Source organism: Ceratosolen solmsi, unplaced genomic scaffold, assembly GCF_000503995.2.
Source record: "Ceratosolen solmsi marchali unplaced genomic scaffold, CerSol_1.0 scaffold35, whole genome shotgun sequence".
Classification (NCBI taxonomy): domain Eukaryota; kingdom Metazoa; phylum Arthropoda; class Insecta; order Hymenoptera; family Agaonidae; genus Ceratosolen; species Ceratosolen solmsi.
In genome coordinates, this window is record NW_011948423.1 from 1,914,762 (window position 1) to 1,941,106 (window position 26,345).

Genomic DNA, 26,345 nt, shown 5'->3' on the forward strand with positions numbered 1-26,345 from the left:
GTTTTGATAATGTTTTAATTCAGCCATATTCTATTTCAATATTATTCATCATAGAGACTTAATCAATTTAAAAATTTGTAATTTATTAATTATTACATTACAATTTATATACATGTTCGTGTACATTATATATGATCATAAATAAGCAGAATTTTACATAATATTTTTTACATTATAAATAAATGTCAATTTTAACTATCGTTTTATAATACTTAATGCGTTGGATGTTTTAATTCAAAAGTGTAGTAACTTTTTTTGAAATATTTCTGAAAGATGTAGATGCTCGAAACATATTAAAGCCACTCGTTCGATATTGACAGTATCGGATGTGAAATTACATTTTTCTATATAATAAATCTCAAAAACTCTGAGGATAAACTTATCGAGCCTTTTAACAAATCGAGAATAAACTTTTGAAATATTTAATTGCAATAAAATAAAAAGTTGTAAAGGTTTTTTCATTTTTATTTCATAATTTCGAATATACGCGAATAAATTGTTTAGCTTTAATTTTCATATGATTGGCAAATTCGTTTTTATAAAGGAAATACTAATCAATGCACATTATGAAGTAGGAAAGATGCAAGAGGAGATTTTTGTATTCAAAGATTTGCAATTAGAAAAATAATCTCGTCCTAATTTGAAAGTAAAAAATTCAATATACACAAAGGACGTTAAGTTTTCATTACTGAAAATCTCAATCACTCTTTTTATCAACATACATTGAATAGATATTCGATTTTTATGTTTTTAAAGCCTTTTTTTTTTAAAGGATGAATTCAATTTTCAGTATTACCAAAACGAAATTTTAAGATATTCATATAAAGTAACATACATATATTAAATATATTTAATACATCTACATATAGAATAAATATGCTATTGTAATATAAAATATTTAAATGGAGACAATGGATTTAATTCTTTTTATTTTTCTATGAATATTACACTTTATGAAAATTAAATTACAGAAAGACGTTCGACATGTGTAATGAATGTAATACCCATTTCAATATATATTACAATCCATATATTTACTCTATAAGAATATTATTTATAAGACCTCGTATACATTAGTCTGTGCTTTAGCCAATAAGATCCTAGTGAACTTTCATAGAGAAACCAATGAAAAGGGAACGAATATATATATATATATATATATATATATATATATATATATGGCAAAACGCATGAGGACGAAATCCTCAATTTCTTTTTTAAATTATTTCATTATATCCAAGAATTATCTATCAAGCTTATAGATCCAGTGATTATATCTCTTTAAATTTTATCTTTTAAGTACACTGATGAAACGTAATTTTACGATGAACGGATTGTCAGTGAAAAAGGAAGAACTTTCTTTTTACTTTTCGACATGATTTTTTTGTCTGTTTTATTTCTCAGTACTCTTTTATGTGTAAACAAGCTTAATCTTTCTCTCTTATCCTCCTTTCTTTTTCTCACCGCTACTAAAACTTTGCAATGGAGAGGCATCAGTAAAAGAGAATAAAGGAAAGCATAAAGAGGTAAAGAATATTTTAACTCAAACGCGAATAACCCGAACTTAAGCAAAGTGAACTGTAAATGCTTCATTTTTTCAACACCCTCTTTGTAATTCTGAACTAAAATATTTTAATAGATATTTGTTATAAAATTTCATAAAATTTGACTACTTAAATAGTATCATTAAGTCTTATTAATCTATCAGCATAACGTAATTTCATACCTTATTTATAAATATATTGAAATTAATAAATATTTTCAATTATTTACCAAAAGTCTATTCGCATAAATTTATCCAATAAATTATTAGTGTGCATTCCTGAAAAGTCTGCTCGCGAAATACATTAGCTGATTAAAGAGTATAAAAAAATAATATTATAAACATTATTCACATGCTCATACAAGTATTTTTATAAAATAAAAAAATTGATTTTTAAAGTAGATAATGTTAATGGTTACATGAGAAATAGTTATGGACTTATATTTTGAAAGTTAAATTTAAGAAATAATTTACATTGTATTGATTATGTATTGAGTACACCTGTACTTTAGCATTAGCATTACACAGAACAGTTATCAGAATTTGAAATTGTGCATTTCTTTGCTTTCATATCAGCAAGTCATATCTTTTACCCTAAATCGTAGATATAGTTTAATTCATTTAAATGAAAAAATTAAATAAAGAGCTTTTTAAACAAAATTTTTTTTCACTTACTTTACAAATTTTACTTCATTTTACATTTTCACATTCTCTTTTCTTCAAAATGAAGTCAAATGATAATATCATATCTCATTCTATTAACATAGACAGTATAAGTTACTAGAATAAAACTGAAAACAAAAATGTGAAAAAGTAACTTTCATTAACATTTACTTTCACTATAATCATATTATTGTGCATATTTAAAAACTCTTAATTTATTATTTAATTAAATAGAAACTCAGTTGAAAGTTTATATATGAGTGTACATTTTTACTTTATGCAATAAAAAAATTCAATGAAAATAAAATTTTTAGTAACTATAAGTAACTTTTGAGTAATATAGTATGATTGTAAATATTATAAAATATAAATAAAAATATAAAGTTTTTAAAATTATTACATGAATTAAATGGAATAAAATTTTTATATGTATTTATTTTCAATTGAATTTATATATTTATATTTTACCTATGAAATATCTACGTATTTTAAATAATAAAATATTGATTACTTTAATGTGTATAATAATAAGTATAATTTGAAAATAATTTAGAGTATTATTATATGCAGAATAAAACAGAATTTATTTGAAGAAAAATATATTATTAGTATTTAACATCCACGTACACACACACACATACGCACGCACGCACGCACGCACGCACGCACGCACGCATATATATATATATATATATATATATATATTCAATCAAAATTATCATTACATTATCAAAAAATGGAAAAATATATCATAAAATATGTTACATTACTTGCTTTATTTATAAGCTATTCACATCATATTCAAAATGCATAATACTTATTTCTATTTTCCTAAAAAAAATTTTGAAATATACGTATATGTAAAAATCTATATATGTTACAATAACTTGTTTTCACTCTTATTAAATTACAATATTATATTTTCAGAATAACGTGTACATTTCTTGGATCATTTTAATATATAATATTTCTTAATGCAACTGCTCCATTTGATTCATACGATTAACCAAATTGTTGATTAATAATTCACAGACAAATTATGAGGGATTCATAGAATATCTTAAATAAATTATTGAATCGTGATAGTGGAATGAAAATTTAACCTTACAATACACTTTATATCGATTTCTTATCAATATTTTATTGAGTTCTTATTGCTTTTTTTTTAATATAGTTTTAAAAAATATTATAAAACTTTCGATGGAATAAAAATATTCCTAGCTGATATAAAGAAAATTAATTGAACAAAAATGAGTTATAAAAGGCCAAAACTTATAATAAAGCTTTTTTTATCATTTAATTTTATCTATTGTAAGTATTCAAATTTATGAAAACTTTTCGAAATAAATGGATTTAAGTTCAAATAAATTTTCACCCGAAAGGTTTTAAAATATATATTTTAGAATTTTAGAAAAAACGATATTTTAATTTACTTAAAATAAACCGTATTGTTTATAGATGTATACATACATACTGTATTATAATAAATTATATAAACATGATTAATAATTTTATAAAATTAATTATTTCAAGTACCAAGAATGAATGAAAATCATTTAAACTATAAATGTTGTATATATTTATTGACCAATAATAAGAGCAAGTAGTCCAAAAAATTTATAATTATGTAAATTTAAAAAGTTTATTTATTGTCATAATTCGGCTTTCGACGATGAATGCTTATTTTTAAGATCGAAAAGAAAATTAATAATCCACCCGACAATAAGATATCAAACTTCAATAATAAACGTTTATTAAAATAAGATATTAACTTTTAAGTGGCGGCCTCGGTATCACGAAGATAATTCGAGTCTATGTAATGTACACGTTTCAAATATCCTTTTTGTAATTACACAATATAAATTTAAAATTAGCTGCTTTGGACTATTTAAGTTAAATATTACTTGAACATTAATTTCAATGTTACTTACTGCATTCGTCGAGTATATCGCTTTCGCCATCTCTTTCACGCGTCTGCCTAACTCTTTTCACATGACCGCTACTCTCTCCATCCGCTTGTTTCATACCCGAGAGTTATCCTTTGGATCTGTCGCAACAGCGCTCCGGGAGTCAGCAACAACTAAGGATATCCAACGGTGCCATGTCGCGGCTCTGCTGCTATTGGCTCTGCCCTTACTCGGATGGCCGGGGCGAGAGCGGATCCCCGAGCTCCGGGGGCTCGGTCGACGACGAGGGTGGCGGCAGCCTGAGCATCACCTCGGCGATCTCCGCCTTACTGTCCTTCATCGTTGTGGCGATCGCGGTATCGACCGGCCAGTGGCTGCTTACCGAGGAGAAGCTTCCGAGGCTCGTCCAGCATCTGGCCAACGCCAGTACCGAGCCGGACATCAAGCTCACCTATAGCGGACTTTGGAGGGTTTGCGTGGCTGTTGGTAAGTACGTTGGTCGCTTTTCAAGGACGAAAGCATGAAAGTGGGGTAGTCAGCGATCTCGAGGATGGTTCGAAGTTGAAGGGATGTTCGAACGAAGCACGCGATGACAGTTGAAGTTTGAGGCTTCGTTATGGAGTTCGTTAAACGAATCGACACCCACGCGACACTTGGCTAATTACTTTCCGTTACGCTAAGCAGTCGTTATCTAATTTACCTATTAAATTTTTACTTGCGATCATTTCGATAGAAAGTGAAATATCATTTTTCAATGTACAATAATAGTTATTTTTAGGAGGTGACTGATTTATAGTTGGCCATAATAAAACGAATATATTCAAGCATTTTTAAATTATTCGTTGTATCGTTACTCTATTCATTGATTCAATAATGATATTCGGCAACTGTTAAGATAATTTTTTACACCTTTTGCAATTATACTTCACGAGTAATGAGCATGCACAACTAATCTTTATAATAACAATTTGTTTTATTCTCTAAGTGGTTTATAAAAGACATAAAGACAATTTTCATTTTGCAAATATCACACTTACCACAAACTAAAAATAACAAAAATTTAATACAATTAAGAACATTAATGTTACTTCGATATATAATTCGTTTTAAATTTCATGAACGTATAGTAAAAATTTTATGAATCTCTATGAAATTCGATATGGCTCTCTATTTTATTTTTGTTTAATTTAAAGCAAAATTTCAAATGACTGTTTTAGAAAATATATATATGTAATTTCTATATGTGCGCTTTCTGCGGATGCATACTTTTAAAAATACGGTTATATAATTCGTACAAAATATCGATTATGAAAACTCACCAAAGACAATAGTTATAAACAAAATATATATATATATATATATAGAAATTCGCACGTCTGTATTAAATACAATTATTAAATATTTAACTCATTGTTCAGGTCATTAAAAATGTATTATTTCATGACTGTGAATTACATATGCGACATACGTATTAATTAATGTAACTTCAAATGTATTATAACTATTGTTAATAAGTATATTAGTAAGCATATATACTTTATTCGTTATTGAAATTATCATTATTAATCAGTCAATATACAATCAACAATACCAAGTTAATAAAAACAAATAAATAATTTTCTACTTTACTTTACTAAATATTGTATTTTTATTATAGTTAATTTACATTATCATTTATTGGACGTATATTGTCTCAAGAGCATAAATAAAATAAGTGAAAATCTAAAGATATTTATATTCTCTGACTCGTACATAGTTTATTATTAACAAATATTGTGATCAAATTTTTAATATATTTCTTCTAATTATTAATTTATTGTTTCAATTCTTTCGATAACAACATTTTTGAATCGCAATAATTTTCTATAATAGAATATGGATTTTTTAAACATTTTTCTATTTCTATTCAATTGTTATTGTTTTCCTCTATACATAATAGCTTCTAACATCTATACCTACTAATTTCCATAATTTGTTTATAAATATATATAAACAATCATATATTACCACCATATCACTAATTCCATATCCTTAATATATATAACCTGTGTTTAAATATATAAAAAAACGAATTAATAAAGATGAAATATTACGTATCGTAAAGCACACAATTTTTAAAATGATAACAGTAATAATGATTATGCATACAGTTTTTTTTTTTACAAGTATATGTTGTACAACAAATTTAATAATAACTGGATTCATTTATTTCTACAAATTCATTAGCTCACTCAAATATGAAATCTAGATTAATATAAAAAAATCCACAATATGTATGTCGGAATATATAACATACATTTTCATGAATACACTTGAAAAAGTTACGTTATTTGTAAAATTAAATTTTCTTTACCATTTTTATCCGATTTACTATGATGAAAGAATTGGTTACTGAGCTTCTCCAAAGCTTCTAAAAATAATAAGATATCTCTAAAGAAGTATAATTTGTTTTGTCTATAATTTAACAAACAATTCGCAGTTACATAACTTCAGACGCAGAAATAATTTGTATCAAAGTATTCGTGGTTGAAAAGTAAAAAGTTTCGGTAATGTGAAACGTAACAGTTTCCTGAAACTTGTTGACTCGATGACGAAGATTGTAATATCTTAGCATTCGGCATCTAATATTAATTTTCAACATAATTTAAGCTGTCTGTCTTCGCGCGTGTCACACATCGACTCTAAACTCGAAAACAAAACTATCGTCCCTACCTTGTCATACTTAAAATCCTAAAACTTGCACTACTTCTAAATAACGAATCTATTTTTTGTGATATCAATTAATTGCTCCTATTAATATGGAGTAGATAACTCCAATCCTTCTATTCGGATTAAATCTCTCAGCAATCTATATGCAATCTTATTTATCATAATCGCATTCCGAACGATGTAGTTTGAGTAACCTAAATGAGTTATGAGTTTTCAGTTCACTCACGGGCTCCAAATCATTCTACTGTAATCGCGATGAGTGAAGTAAGCTCTTATCGACTTCAAGGTATCTAATGTCTCGTACCTTCATTTATTTGTCAGCTTTAATCTACAAGATGTCGGCATAATCAAACCGCCTAGGATAAACTGCTATGACTTCATCGTCATTAATCTCGTTGATCCCGATAAAGCTGCAAGCTCGCTGAAAGCTCTTCAGTCACAATACACGATTGTTCCACAAGTCATGAGCTCATTAGATGTTTTTACAGTTAGGGAGAGATATAGTATATATATTTTTTGTGTGCGTGTGCGTGCGTGCGTGCGTGCGTGCGTGCGTGCGTGTGTGTGTGTGCTTTCAGTTATTAATATCAATAGAATTTCAATTTAATACATTTTATTTTTAATTTAATATGTAAATTCAATTTCAACTAGTTATTCCATTTAGCATCCATTTCTAATAAATACCTAAACCGTCATTTAAAATTTGAATGTAATAAATGTAAATTCTTCAATATATATGCACATACTAAAATTCCAAAAAGAATATCTTTTCATTCTGATATATTGAAAAAGATGTAAAAATAGGATATGCGTTTAGTTTTCACTCATCGATATTCTTTCACCTAATACGATAAAAATCAATTTACTTCATTTAGTTACTACAATGATAATATTGGACTTATAAGCATGATGAGACATACTATTGATTATTAAAAGTTCTTCGATCTAGCGGTTAACCATTTTCATTAAATAAAGTTGCAAGAGACGATATCTCGAATACTGTTATTGCATAATAATAATACAATAATTGTATAATGGCTATTAAAGTTATAAATACTAGGTAGAATTATTGAAAGATTTTTTTTCAGTAAACAAAACGTATTTTATGTGTTTATGATGTAAAAGATCTTTACAGGTAATTTACAGGTTATATATTAAAAATATATTTAAAATTTAATAATAAAGTCATAAAATTCAAAATAATCATATTTATTATTATCAAGTAGTAAAAAAATTATCTCGTAGAATTATTTTATTCAAATGGTATAATCATTTGAATGACTTGATTATGGTAATTTTTTATTTATTAATTTTAATACGAGTATGTTAATTTTTAATCTCATAATGACTCCTAAGTGTATAAATCAAAAATTTATTTATATAAATTTATTCTATATTATTTATATTATTTATTATAATATATATATGTATATAAAAAATTTAGTTTTCTAACCTTTGAGTATTATAAAATAAATATCTTTAGTTCAATTAATTATATTTTTAATGCAATATTGTTATAGCTTAAGTAAAACGTTAAAATTAAACAAGAAATAAATTTATTAAAATGCTCAGTTTAAAAGTTATTTATATTCAGATAACGTATATACATATTTAATTAATAATGAGAGAAAATTATTGTTATTCATCAATATGTATTATATATTGATGGGTTTGTTGTTGGGTTGTTTTTGGGTACTTACAAATTGCATGATATAAATATTACTTTTATCAATGTTTGTTTAACACTTCTTTTTACACTCAATTTTGAAAATGATTGAATTTCCAATGTTTAATGTTTTTCACCATTATATTAAGAGATAAAGTATTGTTAATCCCTCGGCATAAAAAGGATATTATTTTAAGTTTCATTCAAGCATCAATCGCTAGTTGGAATATTGTAACAATTTAATGAAATCAAATTAATCGTCACAAACGCAAATAAGTTGGCAGCTTAAAAGTATCCTTTTACTTTAACTGAATTTGCAAAGATTTTCACTCTTATAATGCATTATATATGTATATACAATGCAAAATTCGAATATTGGATCTATTATATACAAAAGTATGATTATACAAGGAAAATAATGCGAAATTATATTTTTTTGTTATTTTTCCCAATAAATTGATGAAGATTATCAGTACATGTTTTTATCAAATGTATACATTAAATTTATAATAATCTTTAAAATATTTGTTTTATACGTTCATAAGTGTATATGATAAGACAATTTAATCTATCCAAGAACAATAATAAAATAATTTACGATTGTGCTAAAGAAAAATCTTTTCAGTGCACGAAATATCTGAGAAATATAACAAAAATGATAAATAATCATGCACAATCTATCTGTTTGTTTTGCCAATACGAAATAATCGCAATATTGTATACAGATTTCCAGTTATTTGCGGTAGACTCCATATGACAAACTACCTAGCCAGCGTATTGCTTTATTTTACTTGATGATAAAATCCAGTAACATGCGTCCCGGCAATTCGCCAAAATAAAATAACTCGAAATCCAGAAAATCGCACGCTCGCTATATGGAAATTGGGCGAAATAAGTTGAAAATCGAGTACAGCTGCATATCGAGTAAACAAAAATTCGATTAAGAAAATATATAAATTAAGATTCAATCGACGACATTCGCAATCATAGGGTTGCTACGAAGGGAGCTACCGATTTGCCTGACATCCACGGAAAATCAAGCTGCCCTGATGGTACTATCGAAAGGCGGAGATCGTAGCTCACCCAGTCACTTCCGTCACGTTTCCTACCGGATATGAGTATTCCACGCTCGCCAATCTTCGACTCCGCCTATCGATTCCCTCGTACCCCCCCCTGCCCCCTCCGCCTCCGCAATCTCACTCACTCTTTCTCCCTCTCTCTCTCTCTCTCTCTCTCTCTCTCTCTCGGCTTTCGCCGGCTCACTTCTCTCTAACTATTTATTCCTTTCCTACACCGCCGTTTCTATATATTTAAACACGTATACTGTAGTTATTGCACCTCAATTTAAATGCTCGGAATTATCAGAAATTGATTTGATGATCATAAAAAGGCAAGAATTTTTCACATTGATTGCATCTACAATTTTTATCTTTCTACGTTATTCGTATACTACGGGGTTAAAAAAAAAACTCCGTTTCACATATGCCATAAATACACCATAAATTGTATATTTGGAATTTTTATATTATATTACATTGCATTTGAATGTATTAGTCGAATGAATACATTGAGTACAATTAAACAATACGATAAAATCTTTGGATAAATAAATATATATACATATATAATTTAATAATATGAAATCTTACAAATTGAAGTGAATTTTAAGTGAACGTAAAGTAATTTAATTACAAACATCTCTGTGTTTATGACACATCGTATTTTATACCAAAAGAACATAAAATATCAATTTATATTTCTATAAAGACTTTCTTTTCTCGATTAATTTTAATATAAACAACTGCGTTTCTTAATTTTGACTAACGAACATGTTTAAACATATTCTTAGGAATGAGCGATCATTTATTACATAAAACGAAGCAAAGGAAAGATTATTTAGTATCGATATATATTACACGGTTTGATTTATGAAAATATCAATAAAAAAATCATAAACATATAAATATACGTATATATCTACGAAAATATTTTTAAAAAACTTAATAAATATCTAGATACAATTTTTCCAACTATCCTGTTTCTCTATCAAACACAAATAATAACGATTAAAAATTCTTTCATTATGATTAATCCGCTTAATTTAAAAGCTATGTATCATCAATTATAAATAATTGACAAATAGATATTAGCGAATTATCCAGTATTGCCGAAGCTTCTTTAGGTATTATTGAATTTTGTAAAATACCCCTTATTGCGAAGCTTAAAATTATTTTTTCAATGAGAAGCCCACGAAAGTCCGACCTTTCTATATAAACAGAATACTTAACGCATCCGATACAATTTAGATGAAGTTATTGAAGCTATAGAATACGTTGTATCGTGTAATATTGAATAGGCAGGGCGCATAACTCATTTCCATAACGCTTAGTTTCCGAGATAAATATTATATAACATTTTAACGACCACTATGTACGGGAATTTGTATATAAATAGCACTTAATTGAAGCTATAATTGTATATAAAATAAAAGAGTCACTTCTACCTACTGCTTTATTCGATTTTGTCAAACACGTAACACAATGTGCACAAGTATTATAAATATTTATAAATAATTGAAAAGTTAAAAAACATCTTGGTATGTATGAAGATCGTTAAAGCGAATAAATAGCTTTTTTTCTCAATATTTGGATACGTATTTAGTCGCTCAAAGGTAATAATAATCAAATTAATGTATCGATAAATATCGATGATATGATCCCTTATAGCTAATACATCTAATATATTCGATATGTTAAACGTAAATAAGCTTTGTATCTCAGTCACTTAAAGAAATTGAAGTAATATTATCGAAAGCTAAGAAAAAAGAGAGAAAAAAGGGAAAGGCTTTTTATTTCAGTTGTAGTGGAAAAGAATGAAATATTTATTTATGGAATAATTTTCTCTCCGTTGTATCCCATTAAACATTATTTTAAATATTTCACTTGGATTTATTATTCTCATTTATTATAAATATCAAATTATATTCTTAAGTATTACTGACTTGCATTAGCCATAAAATTACAAATGCCCAGCTTATCATCTAAACATTATAATCTTTGATTTTATAAATTAAATGCAATAAATATTACACAAGCTCTCTAAATTAAGTTTATCAATAAATATTGCTTGACAAAGTAGTCCGATAATATTGTATTATATTTATTATGCATTGTCAGCTAAAAGGACAAGTACGGAGCATGAAAAGGCATTGGAATTAAGTAATCGTTAAGATTTGCACGGAATAACTGGCGAAAATACGTACCCCTTATAATTTCACTCCCTCTCCACCTCGCCTTCTCCCACCTGCTTTTCCTCCCTTAATGCCGGGGAATCTGTATTTAACTTCGAATTGCGATGCGCTGAATGTCGAGCGGACGTTCGTGCGACCGCTTAACTAATTCTCGATCTCGAATTGCCATTCGCCCTCAATTTTCCCGCGACGTAATACCGTTGCCATTGCCAACATCGCTGCAAACCTATGCCTGAGGACATTACCGCTCTTACTTCGCAACAAGAGCGACCGGAGGAATTTGTTGCAGAGTAATCACTGAAGAAGCCTGCGCCGAGTGCTTACAGGCAATTTTATTCCCTTCACCGCCATTAACGTAGTTTGTTTGCTTCTCTCCATGCTGTCTCCTTTTTCCTTCTTTCTCTCACTCTCTCACTCTCTCACTCTCTCGCTCTCTCACTCTCTCACTCTCTCACTCTCACTCTCACACCCTACCACTCTTTGCTTGAAAATTGGATCGGTGTAAAACAAATTATCGTTGCGTTGTTGCGCTGTCGTTACATTTGAGTGCTCCTGATAAAATCCCGATTTTGGCTTTTATCAATTTATCCTAGATAATCAATTGAATTATTTTTAAAACTAATTTTTTTATACAGTATATTACGATATTCATCTTGTAATTTAATTTATATATGACGTGCCATATAAATAATATAAAACATTTATAAAAATTTGAGTTTGATAACTTTTGTTTTTCCATTTTTCGATTTTATAGATGTGTAGATAATTTTAATAATTATAAACATTAAAAATAAATATGTATTTATGGTAAATAGTCATTTTGATTGTTTTTTGTTTTCAAGCTTAGCAGCACAACGATACACAGTTTACAAATTCTACAATTGTTTGAAATTAATCAGCGTTCATGCTGAAAACTTTTGAAAGCAAAGACAATAAAAACAGCATTTCAAGAAAAATACGTTTACAGTTATAGTTTATACCGCATAAGCAAATGCAAGTTTAATGCTTAGATTTTTTTATTTTTTTTTAGTTACCGAATCAATAGATTTATCAATTTTTATACAAACTCAACATCGATATAGTCACAAAGATAGTTTCTCCCAACAAATTAATAAGATTCAATTTTAATATAGGATATTGCTCCAATTGTTAAATTGTTATATTAAATAAATGAATTTGCCATTAAAGTAAATTTAATTTTAATAAATTATTTAATATTACATTAATTCCCACCACACGGACAATAATTATATAGTTTAAATTTTGTAGAAACACAAACTTTTTTCATATGCAACTCAATTATAAATTTAGTTAAAACATATATTAAATTAAATCTCATTATATTAAAAATAATTATGTAGAATTATTTATGATACGTAAAAAATGAGTTAATTTAATACGTAAATTAATATTTTTAAACAAAGTCAATATCAAATTGTAATAAGTATATTTTAGTGAAAACTAGTGCCAGATTCATATCTGACAAGCTCATACTAAAACTAAAGTTACTGAATTTATCGAATACATGTTGAATCCACGCTACTTCTATTTGAGCGATACTCCGGTAGTTGTTGGATTGCTTGGAAACAGGTTTCGTTGAAAAAGAAAAAAAAAAGAAAATAAAATAAAATAATAAAGTTCTACTCCAGAATCAGCAGCATTTATATCGACCTAATTTTTTACAATTCAATTTGCTAGGCTATTAAAAGCACGGAGCTTACAACTTTCTAACATACAGAAATAATGGCTGGCTTCTCTTATATAAAACATTTTTATTTTCAGCGTAAGAAACAAATGAATGTGTCCGCTTGATCTCAAATATTCCATGCACAAAAAAAGCGAATAGTTAATCTCGCGCCAATCACCGAAAGTCGCGGATAGAAAGCCGGGATGAAATATAGGGTCGAGAAAGGCAAAAAAAAAAAAAAAAAAGAAAAAGAAAAGAAAAGAAAAGAAAAATAAAATAAAAAGGACGATGGTAAAACGAGGTAAAGTGAAACGTTCACTCGATATTACCATTCTCGGCCCCTAATGTACCAGCCACCAATATGCTCACGAAACAGAGAAATCAGCCTCGTCTCCAACATAAATCCAAACGTCGAAGGCTCGCAAGCCAGCAAGGTCAAAACTTTGTCAGTCCGTCCGCTCGTGTAGTCGCGCGTGTCAACAATGACAACTTTAAAATCGGCGGGCAAATATGAGGAGGAGATGTATAATGCGCGTCTTGAATAAACGTTTCTCTGTTTCAGGCTCGAACGCGGAATACGAATGCTCGACTATCGATTACTTCCCGCAGGAGGAGTACAGCCCAGATCCGAGTGACTCGACCATGGCAATACCGTGTAAGTGCTTATCTCTCTCTCTCTCTCTCTCTCTCTCTCTCTCTCTCTCTCTCTCACTCTATCTATCTCTCACTCTATCTATCTCTATCTCTATCTATATATATATATATATATATATATATATATATATATATATCTCACTCGTATACTAGTCATCCTCCTCCTTTGCTTGTTCAATTGAAAAATTAAGCCGTACGACTCCTGTCGAAGCGAGCACGTTTACCCATGTTAGAAAATGTCATTGCGCGCTCCCTGGAAGACGAAGTGTTTCCCAGTTATATGTCCTTTTTTACAGCCCGAGGCGGCCCGAAGCGAAATATCGTCCTGCTTTTAAACACCTTCAATGTCTCCTACTGCTTCCCGACTAACTCCCGATTGCCCTTCGGCCCTTTATTTCATTTTCACATTCGTTTTATGTGCGCGCAGATGCGGTGACGAAGTCCGCCGTCTTCTTCCTGGCAGCTACGGCGCTCCTCGTAATCGCCGAAGTCTGTTACTTGGCAGGTCATCTGGCACGGCCCAAGCCCAGCCTCTGCGTCTTCATAGCCGGCGTCATTTTAATCATTTCTGGTAAGGTACACGTACCGTACATTTATCTCTACCGCGGCTCTGTTCCTTTACAATGATATAGCGAGCGAAATATGAGGGGGAAGGAAACTAAGTTCAACTAAGAGTCAAAAGAGATGAAACGATGATAATTTCGAGCACGAATGCAATTTGATGATCTATTTTTTCGGAAAATTATAACAGCATTATTGTTAATTAGAAGAAGGAATAATTTAATTCGTCTATCTTTCATAACTTTAAAGGCTTAACAAATCCCAATCTGTCTGGCATTTAAATTATTCAATAGTACATACAACAATGATTTAATAATTTATGATTATTAAATGTTTGTTTATTATTATACATAATACACATATATAAATATATATCGAGTAACTAATACATTTTTATTAATAAATATGGTGCAAATTTGTTTACAATTTATTGATAAAAATAACAATACTTAATAAGAAATATGAACAATCAAAGTAGTAATATCTTGAATATGTCAGGCTGGCATTAACGTTCACCGATATAATCATAATTTCCAACCAGTCGTAATTAAATTTCAAAAAATAATATTAATTTAAATTTAAATTTTCTTTTTGTTATAAGTTTTTTCTTATTCTGAAATTATATATATATATATATATATATATATATATATATATATGTGTGTCTGTAAAGTTTCTTTGCACACTCGTGTATTTATATAATAAGAAATATGAACAATCAAAGTAGTAATATCTTGAATATGTCAGGCTGGCATTAACGTTCACCGATATAATCATAATTTCCAACCAGTCGTAATTAAATTTCAAAAAATAATATTAATTTAAATTTAAATTTTCTTTTTGTTATAAGTTTTTTCTTATTCTGAAATTATATATATATATATATATATATATATATATATATATATGTTTGGCTGTAAAGTTTCTTTGCATACTCGTGTATTTATATCATATTTCTATTATAAATATCGATGACAATGTATTTTAAAGGTTTATTATTAATCAACCCTAAAAATTATTTCAAAGAAAATTCTAAAAATGTCAATGATATTTATTTATTTTAATATATTGAAAATAATACATAGTGAAATGATAATCTGTATATTCATTGTTCAAAATTTTCAAATAATAAAACTTGATATTGTTATTGAGCATTAGGAAGAAAAATCATCAAATTAAAAAAAAAATTTAATACAACTACAATATTAATTATTTTTCAAAAAAGTTTATAATTCAACAAAATAGCATCATTAATGAAAAAGAAGGGTTATTTTCAAAATTTAAAATAATCTATTGAATTATTATGATTTGAGAACACTACTACAATTATATTGAATATTTATAAATAATTTTTTAGTATAAAAGGCTATTCTTGTAAATTAATTTTACTAGAAATATACTTTTACACTATTATATATAGAGTACCAATAGCAATATTATATCTTTTCATATAAACTAAAAGCTTAACACGCACACTCATATTTTCTCGAAGGTTTTCAATACTAATCGCAATGTGTAAAATGAAATAGAAAAGACAAGCCGATCTATATTGCTTTCTCGTACCTATTATACTCACTATTTTATATTTATTTAATTTAAGTCTTCCCTTCACCATCCCCACCCCAATCCAACCAACCAAATAAAATAAAATAAAAGCAAAATTTCTATTTTCTGTGCTTACATGTTTATGCATTTTAGGTCTTTTGATGCTCGTGGGCATGATTATGTATATATCTATATTCAAAGCTGAGGTAGGCAGTAAACTCCGACCTCGCTCATCGTTTCAAGTGAGTACAAAAAATTAATAATAAATGGCCATTCCGTAGTGAAAATAAGATGTTCATTATTAATTAGAAGGAGCGATGTGTTCTGCGTTTAAAATGTGAAAAAAGCGAATAAGAAGAAAACGTATTTTCTAAACTGAGATTTTTAGAATTTATAAAATCTTGTTAAAATCAAAGATAAAAATATCTATGTCTTTGTTAGATTTGCTTAAATTAATTTAGTATGCTACTATCTATAAAAAAGTTAATGTAAAACTTGTATTAATATATACAATGGGATACGAAGTGATATAATTTAATCTAGTAACAAACTTATGTATATATATATATATTTAATATACATATTTAAAATTATAAATAATTTATTTGAATCAAGGTATTTTTAGTTAAATAATTCATCTTTTAAACTTAATATCAAGTCAAATATATATCTTCTTACGCATAAAAATAATTATTCTTCTGTCATTCAACTATTTTTATTATAAACTACATTAATTTAAAATGATAAAATTTTATCATTCTTATTGAGATTTCTTAATTTACTTTTAGTATCGACAGTTTAATTTTTAATAAAGATATAAATAAATAATAAACATAAAAAATAAATTAATAAATGAATTCTTGAAGATCATAAGTACATAATTTAAATTTATTTAATCCAATTGTTTAAAATAATTTCCTTTACACTACACTTCACTTTACTTATCCTCTTGTGTACACTTTTAGTAAAAACATAACGTATGTCTCAAATAATCTTGGATTTAATAATGTAATTGAAGATAAATTAGTATAAAATAATTCATCAAGTACTTGGAAGTTTTTATAATATATTTTGCTATCATTATTAATTATTCATCTTATATTAGAAGAAAGGAATTAATTTTTTGAAATTCTAAAATATTTCACTAGGACGTGTAATTAAAAGTAAAATATATTATTAAATGACATGGACTTTAATATTTTCTTTGTTTCTATTTTCACAATAGACTTATTGAAATATCTAAAAGGTAGGGAATGCAATTTATATTATGAAATATCTAATATGCGAAACATATAATTCCAGCTTTTCAGAATCATTTTCCCTATTATATAAGTTACATGGAGTAAAAAAATTATTAAAAACATTGGAATGAATATTTTTGTCATTTTCAAAGAAATCAAGTTCAAATATTATTATATTAAACGAACGTCCATAAGGCTATGATTAAAGTTGTACGCTTAATGAATCTTTTTAATACTTCTATGGCCAATTTTTAGCATTTTATCTCAACATTAATCAAACGTCAAAGTAACAAATGGCATAAAACACTACCTCGTTAGCAATAAACGGACAAGCTTTTAAACTAAAGTAGTAAGTCTATGTATTTTAACAAAAAGCGGTAGTGGTATAAAAGCGAGTAGTGAGTCGACTATAAAGCTGTGAGTTTCCAAACAAAATGAAAAAGATATAGAGAAGGAGGAAGATAGATAGATGGATAGATATATATATATATATATATATAGAGAGAGAGAGAGAGAGAGAGAGAGAGAGAGAGAGAGAGATTTACCTGAACACGTAGAACTCATTTAGATTAAACTAGAAAATTCGTAGTAGGTGATTTCAGCTTTTCTTGCTTATGGTAAAAAAAAAATAAAAGCTTGAAGCCAACCTTAGGTTGTACGAAGCCTATTATACATGTAATACATTCATTACTCAATTTTCTTTTAGCCTTTAGCCTCGCGCAAGTAATTTATTTCCGTAGTCTTCGCGAATTAGAATTATCTAGCTCAATATATCACTTTCTTATTAGTTTCTTTATACATTCATAATTGATAAATTAATTTGATAACTATTTTTCTATCGGAAAAATTGACCATTAAAATTATTACCCTTATCGTTAAAGTCATGAAAGTATTTTTAAAGATAATCCGTGATTTAAGATGAGATTACGAATTATATGGTTTTCTAAAACTAACGAAATTAATGACCTGTTAATATAAATATAATTAAAAAGTTCTAAATTTGATAATTAATGTAAAAATTTTATCATTATAAATAATTTTGGCAAATTGCAATAAAATGTATCGAGGCATTACTTTTAATTATAACATTGATTTTAGTTTGTTTTTATCTTACAATAATTTTTATTTTGTTCTAATCACTTTTAACGATTTCACCATGTCTTATGATGGTTGAAGTGTTCTAATATAAAGAAGATATAAAAATATTATATACCAAGTATAGGATATATTATTTATGTACAGCACTTACGTTCTCAAGATAATTATTAATAATTAAATGCTATAATCACTTTAATGATCTATCAATGCATACAAAATTATTAAATTCGATTATATATTTAATATATACCATCTAAAATCTTTCTTGTATAATGTAATTAATTTATATTTAGAGGCGAACTTTTGAGTTACAGTTACTTTAAATATTATACGAAATTAAATATATAATGTTTATTATTTATCTACTATCTTTAATATACACTCATACACTGCACTAACACACACACATACACACACACACACACACACACATGCATAAGTACACATTTGTGTGAGTACATACGTATATGCACTATAAATAGCAACTTTATTAAAAGACAAATACACTTTATTTTAACAATATACTAGTGAATATTCTATTTTTATAATGTAAATAGAGATTTTGTATCAGATGTTGACTTTTTTATATCTAAAAATAGTATATCTGGAACGAAAAATCGAACGCTTATAAAAGCTGTTCAAGTTTAAGAAAATATTATGTAATTTTACCGGATATAAAAAAAAAATGCATTATAGATAAAATTCTTTGTAATATTTATATAAAAGAATTTAAATTCATTATATCTTCAGCTATGAACATATTTTTATCTAAAATATCATCCGAGACTGACAAATATTGTGCAAAAATTTAATATAAAAAATTCTAAAAATTGTTCTTTAAAATTTTTGAATCGAAATAAATTATTTATTTATATTATGTTTCTCTATTGAAACAAAAATTCTTTTACAACGCAGTGAATATCGATTCAATATAAGAAGCATTAATTTTCTTTAAGATACTTTTATTATTATTATAATTATGAGAATATATAATTTTTTTAACTATTTATTTAACTACTAGATTGTTTAATTACTAGATTGTTACGCAGTAGAGCATGAAATATATTAGTTTTTATGGAAAATTATCTGAACTGCAGTATGTTATAACATTCTCGATATTATGCTCTTTGAAAATATTATATTCTCAAGCTTAGTTTAGCACGTTCCTGGATTAAGGACACAATTTTTCATACATTTATCCAACACGATTGAATGATATTTATATTTATATTCGTAAATAAAATTTAAAGTTTAAAAACCTGTGGTTTTACATGCTTTCAGGGCCCACCGTTCGTCTATCGCTACGGCTACTCATTTTTACTATATGTCAGCGGCTTTATTACCACGGAGTTTGCCGGCACCACTGCCATTTTTCTCCACATCTCTTGGCAGCAACTCGAGCTCATCCGCGAGTGCTCCAAGCGCAAATATCAAAGCGTAAGTATTGGGGGCAAATATTCAAACCAAACGGATCGCTTTATTCTTGCATATTCGGCTTCAAGTGCTTATCCAGCGATATTTTTCACTACCAGTACTAATAGCATTGCACTTGAGCAGAATTTCAGAATACATCGTTAAGCTTGTCATTACGTTAATTACGCGACGTCCCGACGAACTTAATCGTAAGCGAATGTCAACTGAGTCAATTGAATACTCATCTTCAACGCAGCGGCTTAACTTAAAAAAAAAAAACCTTCAGAAATCAGAAAAAATGATTATACGTATTTCTAATGAGTTTCGAAACATTGGAAAAGATGATATTTTCACTGTAAATGCTACTAATTAGAAAAACTTGGATTTTCAAGATTCTTTAATTACTTGTTATATTCGAAGCTGACTAATTAATCTTCTCCGTTAAAGCGACTTGAGTTTTCGTTAACACATTATAAACATTATTAATAAGCGCGCGCGTGCATACACATGGAAGCGCCCGCGCAATTACAAGACTGATAGTGATTTTATAAGAAAGTGTAATTTATATAAATAAACTGTATAAACATAATTTACAGTGCTATATTGATTTAAATAAACACAAGTAAATGAAAATAGTATAGCGATTACATCATTATCTATTAAAGTTTGTAATAAATTACTTTAAAAGAATACAAATTACCAATATCAGCAAATAGAACTGGCTTACACTTTACATTGGCTTATCTTTTATCAAAGATCAATGAACTACCCTTTCTCAGCTCTCTACATACAAATTCGTAACTTTAAATCAATTAAAAACTTAGTTTTTTTTAATTTATCACTCAACGAAGTAAAGTTTTACTACGAGATATAGACTAAATATACTCACCATTAGAGAATGTCACTCATGCAGAGTTCATATTATAATATGTGAATATTAGATAATAGAATTTGAAATTCGTCGTTAGTCGTCAAATGACTAGTATTTTCTTTGCATTCTTATTGGAAAATTAAATTTGTCAACTATATTATAAAATATTTATTTACGAAATAGCAGTAAATTTGTCAATTACAATTTGTAGACTTAATATGGATGAATTATTGATTCTTAATATAAAACTACATTAAAATTACAAATTAATTTCAAATTACGTTTTAAATAATTAGAACGTACTAAAAAAAAAAAAAAAAAAAACTTTTTAATGCAAATTTAATGGGAAAATGTCTAATATTTCTAATTAATATGAGAAAATGTTCTTACATGCTATGAATTCATGAGGAAAGTGAATATTATACTTAAAGACATATCTAATATCTAATATCTAGAGAACAATGTCATAAAAAAGAATATTACTTTTGAAAAAATTAACTTTTTTTAACTGTTAGATTCATAGAGAGTAAAATAAATGAAAAAAAATTCGTTTATTTCTTTGTTTGAAGAGATGTGACAAAAGCAGTTACTAAAGTTTTTAAAACTGCCTTTTGTTATTAAAAATATACCATTTCTCGATTAACTTTCAGTTAAATAGTTTTAAATTATCATTCAATCAAAATTCATTATCTTTGGCTTCTCAATTGATTCGTCATTGTTACATTATATATGATATTATATTATTATATTATATTATATTACATACTAAAATATAATAATTAAAAATACAATGTGTTTTAATATAAATTCACACATGTACACATTATAATGAATTTAAATGTCCAATTTATTTCATCTAAATTTTTCGGTTATAAGACATTTTGAAGTTTTATACTTGGAATACTTATGTTTAATTAGGCCAAAAAAAATATATTAAGATAAGCTTTATTATATGAGTTCTTATTAAAGGAAACATTTTTTTTTTCTTTTTTTTTTTTTTTTTTGTAACAATTATAATGTATAACAAGATCCAATCTAGCTTGTTATTTTAGTCAGTTTTCTCAATTTAAACTAAAGCCTTAAATAAATAAATAATACGTATTTAATGGATTTCAACAAGATATTACAGAAATCGATATCATAATTCTAAATCGCCTTTACCTGACTTATAAATATTTTTCTTACTCCAGCTTACTATTCATCATACTAGTGATTCTATTTTGTTCAGTGCTATTGCTTGTTTTTGTTGTTTGTTGTTATTTTTGCTTGCTCATTGGTATCGGTTGACTTTAAAATAACATTATTAATATCGTAACCACTAGTTTCAAGTAAATATTATCTTAAAAATTACATAAAGAGCGTTGCATTTTCCAATTTGTGACAAATAGTCGCAAGCAGTAATAATTTTAACGAGACGTCAAGATTGTTCTAATAATAAATCGCATGTAAAAAGAAAGCGGAGGAGTGGCAATCGGCAATTAATATCTCTTAAGTTAATACAATACTATACCTGCGAGGGTAAAAAATTACTTTCGTTATCGCATCGCGTATCTCTTCGCGTCCCAATATTAATCGAATTACTCTCGTCATTATCAGAGGAACGCCTGCCACCTGGACAATCATCACGTGCACGCAACGACGAACAACGTATACGGGAGCTTTCACCTGTGCGAGCGCCACCAAAAGAAGTACTTTTGCGAGCGCGAGACAATCGATCCCCATCACCATCATCGCCGTCACCATCATCATCACCACCACCACCACCACCTCGAGTACGAGGAATATTTACCGACGCCGCCCGACTGCAATCACTATCACCCGGGCATGACGCACGATTTGACTACCGAAACGGTGTGTAGCCTAGATTCAACGCCTCGTTAAAAGAAAAGAAGGGGGGGGGGGGAAAGGAGGGGAAAAAAGAAACGAGAAGCGAGGCGGAAAACGATAGTGCTCGTGTAAAGAGCCCCGCAAAAGCGATTCAGCTCTTTTCATCCATTTGCGCGCGATTAGCATTGTAAGCGGCCCGCGCTGAGCCCTCATTTATTTTTAATATTGCGATATATACAGGCCATTTCTAACAATTACGTGCACTCGCGCCGTTAGCTATTAACAATTTTCTGGCCAAAATTGGCCAGCTTAATGTCGGTTATTCGGCAAGAGTTAAAATATTTTAATGACGGGGTAATCGACCATTCTCCTGACAATAATCATTTACCTCTCCTGCAATTCTAAACTAATGTGGGGTTTCGTTAGCTGCTGCTTTGTTGCTACATTTCGCCCGATGATAAATTAACTCGCATATGCCGAGTGTATTAATTCGGCCGTGGAAGCGGTTAAAAAAAAGAAAAAAGAAAAAAAAACATTTAACAGCGAAATCGACAATTTGGCAAATTCACATTGACGTAATTTGTTGTTGGCAAAGCGTTGAAAAATAAATTACAAATTAGCCATCCAAACAACATTATCTCGTTAAATATAATTAGCCATTACGTACAAATACCCTTATTATCCAAATAACCGCGCTTCTTTGCAAAATATTATTTATGCATTTGGCAATTTTCAGGTGAGCACGATAGCGGATGTGCTGCACGATGAGTATGCATTAGGAATGCAACACGAATTCGTGACTTTTGATCTGAGTGAGAATCTGCCGCCACTACCAGAAACTGTGAGAAATAGCGGATGGAAATCAAATTCGTTCAAGAAGACAACACCAGTCTGATATACCGTCAGGTATGTTATTTTCAAAATTTTCACATTCCATCCAAATTCAAGTACGATACAAGATATCGTGGGTATTGGTAGCATTGCGCCGAGTGCCTCGCGCATACATTCGCTCATCATTAAAATGCCATTCTTATTCGTTTGCTTGAAATGAAAACTTTTGAAATAAAAAAGTAAAGAATGCTGAGATTCTAATTGAAAATGTAGATGAAATAAAAAGTAATATCAAATTCAATATTAAATGTAAGCTTCTAGCATTGAAATGTAAAATTTAAATTGCTAAAATGACTTCCAACATTCTCGAATATCGTGTGATTTCTTTTTCAATCATAAGGCTTTTCTTTCTTGTATGATCATTCTATAATAATAATTTAATGTACGAAACCACAGAATCGCGTCGAATTAACTAAGATATCTACATTTATCGTAGGTATGCTAGATTAGTGCAAATTGTCCAAAGCAGCGATGTCGACTCCGAATGCGAGAGCGAAGCCAGAAAAGAAACGGCGAATACTGACAAAGAGGATTTCCCCGAAGCGAATCTAATTAACATGGGGGATGCGGATGAAAAAAGTTTGTTGTTGGACAATCAGTGAAATGTTCTCAAAATATTTACACATAATGATAAGCGATCGAAGATGGTAGGTTTTGGAAAAGAGAAAAGGAAATTATTAATAGTCGATACTTCAAATAAAATACGTGTCTTACACGATAAAACTGGATCTGTGCCTCTTCAGACGTAAGATGTTTGGCGTTAAGAACGCAGCTCGATATCTCTATGTACCATTTGTCTTTGAAAATTGTTTTACTTTCAGTAGAAGTAGATTAGATAGTGATGCGCAAGACTTCAAATACATACCAATATACGTGCTATGTAAAATATTATCAAATTCTCGTCCGAAGAACAATTAAGTAAACAGTTCAATAAGATGAAAATAATCAACTTAATAATAATAATGATGATTTTTTTTTCTCAAAATTATAAAAAATAAGCATTTTTTTACTCATAATTGCCAAGCAATTTGTATATTATATCGCATAAAAGTAAAGATGCAACTTCAATTACTCACGTGCTTCTATCTTTGTGCTAAAACTACATTTCAATGATGTGCTGTATAACGATAGAGAATATGTTGATATTATAAAATTATATATATATATATATATATTAGAAATAGCTCGTAATCATAATTTGTAAAGACAAAAAAAAAAAAAAGAAAGACAAACACAGACATAAAAATTTTATATATTGTTTATGTTATAAATAATATATCAGGTATAAATGTACACACGAATTGTCTCTCGTTATTGACAGATCGAAGCAAAAAAATTATATCACCGTAAATCGACAAAAACAAACTATTAAAAATTATATCTTAAAATATATTTTTGTTTTTTCGTTATGATTGAAATTATTTTCTTATTGTTTATATAGATATGATATCTAAAGTTACAATTCGTAGTTTAATAATAAAGAACAATATTCTGTACTTTCTTCATAATTGAAAATAGTGATTGTGAATAATGTTGAGATGCACCGATATCATTACAAAAAGTTGTGTGTCACGCGTAATTTACAATTTCTTACTCTTACATTCTCTTCAGTGACATTAGTAAGTTTTAGTGATTTACAAATCTACTGATTTCCTCGCAAGTAAGATATTTAAACGTAAGACTTAAATGTTAATATAAATAATGAAGGTTTTTTACAAACTTATTATATTATTTAGAATTAATCAAACCATTAAAATAAAGAAGATAAACATTGATGATGAAACATATAAATGTATCGAAATGTTCCATTATTACATTACAGTGCTACGATGTAAATATTAACTGAGTCCCTTCTTATTTCTTATTAACTTGAATACTTTAATTTACAATATTTATAATTTTTACATCATATACATTTACAATTTAATCTGCAAAACATATAATAATCAATTATTGCTTTAAAACATTATCTTATGTTTTATAATGTAATTGCTCCTTGAACGAAAAGTCATAAAACATTTTTACTACTATTGAAATAAATATATGTTTATACGAAGGATTTCTTGTAATAACAGGTAAATATTGAAAAAAAAATTACTTTCATTGCCACATAAGTGTTTGTTCAAAACTATAAACAGATTATAAACGAAGAGTTATGATGCTAATAAAACTCAATGGGGTTTCCCTTTACACCGGTCATTTAAAACGCAATTTTACAGGCGCTATTTTCAACTATTTTGTTTTTTATTATATTGTTTATTTTTTTGTTTTTAGTTGATATAAATTGTCCCTGGCGTCGCGATGCAATTTACTTTTATCCCTTAGATACAAAATGTCATTTACATTTAACGAATTTAGAAGTCGAAGTAATTTTTTTTTTTTTTTTTAAGAGAGAGAGAGAAAGATTTCGCACTTGAAGATACAAGCAGCCTGAGTTAAAGTAGCGATTATTGAAATGCTTGTCATATATTCTATATTATGATCGAGAGTGTGGGATTAGTTATTTTAACGTGGCAATTTATATTCCAATTTAACAAGTACTTAAAAACCTTTCTTTTTTCTTTTTTCTCATTAATGAATCTAAATTAACGTATATAACGTTCCTTTTTTTTATCATCAATTTTTTATTATTGATTAATTAATAATATTTTATTACTCGTGTAATAAATCGAATCTTCTTCGTAAATACACAAACGAAGAATATAATTTATCTGAAAGTATTACCGCGTGAATTTCAATTCGTTTTAAACATACAATTTGTACTTAACAGATAAACATCCGTCTAACTCTACAAGCAAACGCTTACTACCGAACCCAAA

General features: G+C 28.0%; 1 protein-coding gene across 1 annotated transcript; it reads left to right on the forward strand.

Moving 5' to 3' along the window:
* The first annotated feature begins 4,301 nt into the window (after nt 1-4,301).
* Nucleotides 4,302-24,427, forward strand: Stg-1 (stargazin related protein STG-1). The gene is made up of 8 exons (XM_011499468.1): nt 4,302-4,599; nt 13,988-14,080; nt 14,507-14,650; nt 16,339-16,427; nt 19,806-19,961; nt 22,405-22,659; nt 23,372-23,541; nt 23,963-24,427. Exons 1-7 carry the CDS (start codon nt 4,308-4,310, stop codon nt 23,528-23,530), a joined length of 1,188 nt encoding a protein of 395 aa, XP_011497770.1. The 5' UTR covers nt 4,302-4,307; the 3' UTR covers nt 23,531-23,541; nt 23,963-24,427.
* The last annotated feature ends 1,918 nt before the right edge of the window (nt 24,428-26,345 follow it).